Here is a 4150-nt window from a genome sequence, read left to right as displayed (position 1 = left end):
TTAGGGGTGATAATTATTAAGATCTCATAAGGCAAACTATAAATGATATTATTTTATATATTACCTAACTGGCAATTATTCTTACCACAGACAAATGAGGTTAATACACCCATTTTACATGTAAAGTAAGTTTTAGAGGTAACTTTTGAAACACCTGAAGAATATCAATGAAAACCAATCATATGCTAGGCCTTCCTAAAATAAGAAGAAGATTTTGCTCAGCAAGACAACTAAGTGAGAAATCACTGCTGAAAGAACTATGGCTACATATTACTGACCAATATGTGAAATCTTGGGACAGATTAAAGAGATTTTTTGGTGACTTATGGTAATAGGAAACTACAGGAGGCATTCCAAGAAACCATAAAAATGCTAAAAGACATGGCTTTTCTGATTTTCTAAGCTAAGTTAGTAACTCTTACTTCTCTAGCATTCCATACTTGTTTCATTAATCATAATTTAATCTAAATGCTTATTTAATTGCCTCTCTAACCTACTAGACTGTCATCTTCATAAGGGCAGGAACTGTGACTACTTCACTCACTATTAAATTCCCAGAGCTTACATCAACGCCTAGCACCANGTGTGGTTAATGCTGAACACCTGCTTTACCTCAGGGAGTCTAGAATTTTACTATGTGCTAGAGAGTATGCTTACATAATCACCCCCCAATAAAAATTCTGAGCACTAAGTGTCTAATGAGCTTCTCTAGTAGATAACATTTTACAAGTGTTGTCACAACAGTTGCTGGGGGAATTTAGCACTTCTTGTGTGACTCCATTAGAAGAGGACTCTTAGAGGCAACCTGGTTTAATTATTTTGAAAATTTTAAAAGTAGGTACTCTTTGGAAACTGTCAAATATTTACCTTGAGCAACCAGATCTCGTCTCAACAATGGATAAAGAACAGGCTCTACACCATCCACCTCTTGTATAATAAGGGTTTTCCCAAAACGCACTGCCAACTCAAGAGCTGTAATAAAGTTACTATCCTAACAGAATAAAAAATATATACATATTAATTCCTTTATTACCTCAATATTTACTAAGGTCCTTATAGATGATGAATGAAGATATTAACAGGAATAATATAAACATTTAAAATTTCAATATGCATGTTAATTCAAATTATTTATGACTGCTTTTCTAGTTATGAGTACTTGGTGATAAATTACTTTACCTGAAGAAAATACCTAAAAAATTTCATAACTTAAATGGATACATAAGAAAATAAAGACTTTAACATTTTTTATTGTGGCAAAAAANGAAGAAGGGTCTATAAGAAATGGGCATACTCGACTCTAGTTCAAAGAAAAAAAAAGGAAAGATAACATTTTAAAAATAATTATATGCTTTTATTTAAATGAATATAATTTCCTAAAAATTACAAATCAATTACTAACTAAGCTTTTCTCTCGGGCTTTGGAGAACACAAATATACAACTACAAGAAGAAAAGAAAGGTACAGTTTTTAGCTGCACCAGAAGCAACTTTAATAAATTTCCAGTGACCAGAAATTAACAGTAAGTAATTAAATTTCAACACAGTAAAGCTAGTACAGTCTTACCACACAATAACAAAAAAACGTGTATATTAACAATATGATAAGCAAGAGCACTAGCACCATGCTGATACCATTTGCACCATTCTTTTTGGCTTTTAAAATTCACAAGTTATTCTCTCACTTTATATATTCTTTGGTTAAATAAACCATAAAGGCCTTACAAAAAAAAGTATGAGCTAATTATAAAATATTGCTGAAATATAATCAATATAATTGTTTACATTTTAAGAAATTAAGTCTTCTAAAGCAGTATATCAAATGTTACAAAAAGATTGTCCTACAGGAAAAAACTGCATAGGTTGTCAGTTAAGATCTAATGAACTAGAAACTCAATTTACTACAGAATGCTCTGAACTAATTAAACAAATAGAAAGTTAGAAACTAATGAAAATGCCCTGCACACACAGTTGGTACTTAGCAGATGAAAGAAAGCCAATTATATATGTATAAAATATATATCATATGTATGATAAATTTAAAAGTCATCAAATAACCATTGCTACCTAGTAAATCATATTTAAACAAGGATTGACCTAGTTTCTTTTTTTTCAAATTTTCATATTTATCTGATGAGTATACTGCAATTGTGTGCTATAGGGATAAGAGAACACATATGAAAGTCAGAGTAAAATAAAAACTTAGAATTGGGGTATATCCAATAAGAACATATACGTTATCTCAGATAACGCATACCAAGAGGAAGGGCAATGGTGGGGACCATGTGCCCTGTAGATGAACATCTTTTTATCACCAATGTTGTTTAGAATTGCTAGCACATGGTGACGATAAAGAGGTGGCTGGCTTTAAAACAGCTTTATTGTTCTAAAATTCTCTACAAGGGGCTGGCGTGTTAGCTCAGTTGGTTAGAGCATGGTGTTATAACACCAAGGTCAAGGGTATAGATCTCCATACCAGCCAGCCACCAAAAAATAAAATAAAATTCTCTACAGACAAGGCACCCTTTTTGTTTGCACCCAGAGTAGATTACTCTTACCATACCTCCCCTTATGTTACAACCCTGTATGATCTTTACCCAGCGTCTATTTCTTGAGGTTTCACTCACTGAACAAAATGGCATGGTTAGTAAACAGGCTCTTAAGTGTTATCATGGTGCTACACATAGGCATTAGATCTAATTTTATGCTAGCATGCAATAGCAAACATTTCATAATTCTACTTGATTTTGCCTAACCATGAAAGCAATTATTTTAATTTTTTAAAAAGTTCTTACCCATGATTTCAAACCAATGATCTGATGCAGTTAAATAAAAAAAAAGAGGAAAGTAATGTTTCAACACGTTTTTAGCTAAGAAAATATACTTAAAGAATTTCAAAGGGTACTTACAAGTTTGTTTCCATCTTATTTATATTTCTACAGAGGGATTTAGACAAGATTTCTAAGGTACAATTTATCTCTGTGGTCCATAGTTAAATGTACTAAAGTTCTACATTTAAAAAATTATAATAGATCCAAAAATGCTGACCTTTCAGTCATTCATTTGTTCTTTCATTCACTTATTCATGCATTAATTCATCTACAATATGTTGGATAACAACTACAGTAAGGCAGTACAAGGGGTACAGAAATTAATAAGATACATTCCCTCACCCTCAATGACTTCACATACAATAAAGAAGCAAAAATGAAAATTCCATCATCCAGAAGTGCACAAGGTACTACAGAAGGATACTGTGTGAAGTTAGGATAAGCCTCTAGGAAACAATTCAAGTCAAACTAAGCCAAGAAAGATTAGCTAGGCAAATAAATTTTTAAAAAAGCATTTCTGGCAAAAACAATAGCACGATGGAGAAAGGAATAAAAAAGTTGGAGCATTTGGGAAACTTCTAGTAGTTTGGCATAGCTGAAGTAAAAAAGTGTGGGCAAAAATGATGCATATAAAATGGCAAGAATAATCTGGAGTCTGTCTGCTCATGAACTTTTTATTCCATGCTGAAAGAGAATGAAATTTTTTATACTTCAGGCAATACGAATTCACTGAAATATATTGAGGCAATATTATGATCAGAATAATGTTTTAAAAAGATCACTCCAACAACAGTAAAGGAAGTGATAATGGGGGCAAGATACCATCTGATATAATGATGTATTCACTCAGGAATAAAATGATGAAGGCATACATGAAGCCACCAACAGAGGATATGATCAAAACAGGATAAATTCATGAGACATTTGAGAAACAGATTTAGCAAGAATAGTTGAATAAGTAACTGAATGAAAAATTAAAGAGACATAGGAAGAATGAGTTGCAGATTTGTAGCTTGCATTACTAGGCCAAGATTGGGATCGCTCCAATGATAGGGAATACAATAAATGTTTTATACTTCAGGCAATGTGAATTCACTGAAATATATTAATTGAGGCAATATTATGATCAGATTAAGGCTTTAAAGCAGTGACAGGGTGTTGGAGAAGAAGATATAGTAGAGAGCTGCCTTGCCTGCCCTCCATGCCCATTCAATGTATTTCATGGGGTTATCAATCACCTAGCATTGCACTCAAGAGATGAGCAAGCAACCCAAGGTAACCAATCAGAATCCTTTTGGGAGAGGATTCTGGGGAGAACAG

The 4150-nt window shown here is 32.8% G+C and overlaps 1 protein-coding gene across 1 annotated transcript in view; it reads right to left on the bottom strand.

Annotated features, from left to right (window-relative positions):
• Positions 1 to 4150, bottom strand: part of LOC103599419 (cytoplasmic dynein 2 heavy chain 1-like) — a gene marked incomplete at its 5' end in the record, with an annotated part of 226059 nt that overhangs the window by 176233 nt on the left and 45676 nt on the right. The window contains 2 exons of the mRNA XM_008583524.1: positions 868 to 991; positions 1238 to 1300. Of these exons, the coding sequence (XP_008581746.1) occupies positions 868 to 991; positions 1238 to 1300 (187 nt within the window). The remainder of the gene's footprint in view (positions 1 to 867; positions 992 to 1237; positions 1301 to 4150) is intronic.

This window comes from Galeopterus variegatus, unplaced genomic scaffold (assembly GCF_000696425.1).
Source record: "Galeopterus variegatus unplaced genomic scaffold, G_variegatus-3.0.2 Scaffold2954, whole genome shotgun sequence".
Lineage (NCBI taxonomy): Eukaryota > Metazoa > Chordata > Mammalia > Dermoptera > Cynocephalidae > Galeopterus > Galeopterus variegatus.
The sequence above is the reverse complement of the archived record's forward strand: the minus strand, read 5'-3'. Positions and strand labels throughout refer to the sequence as shown.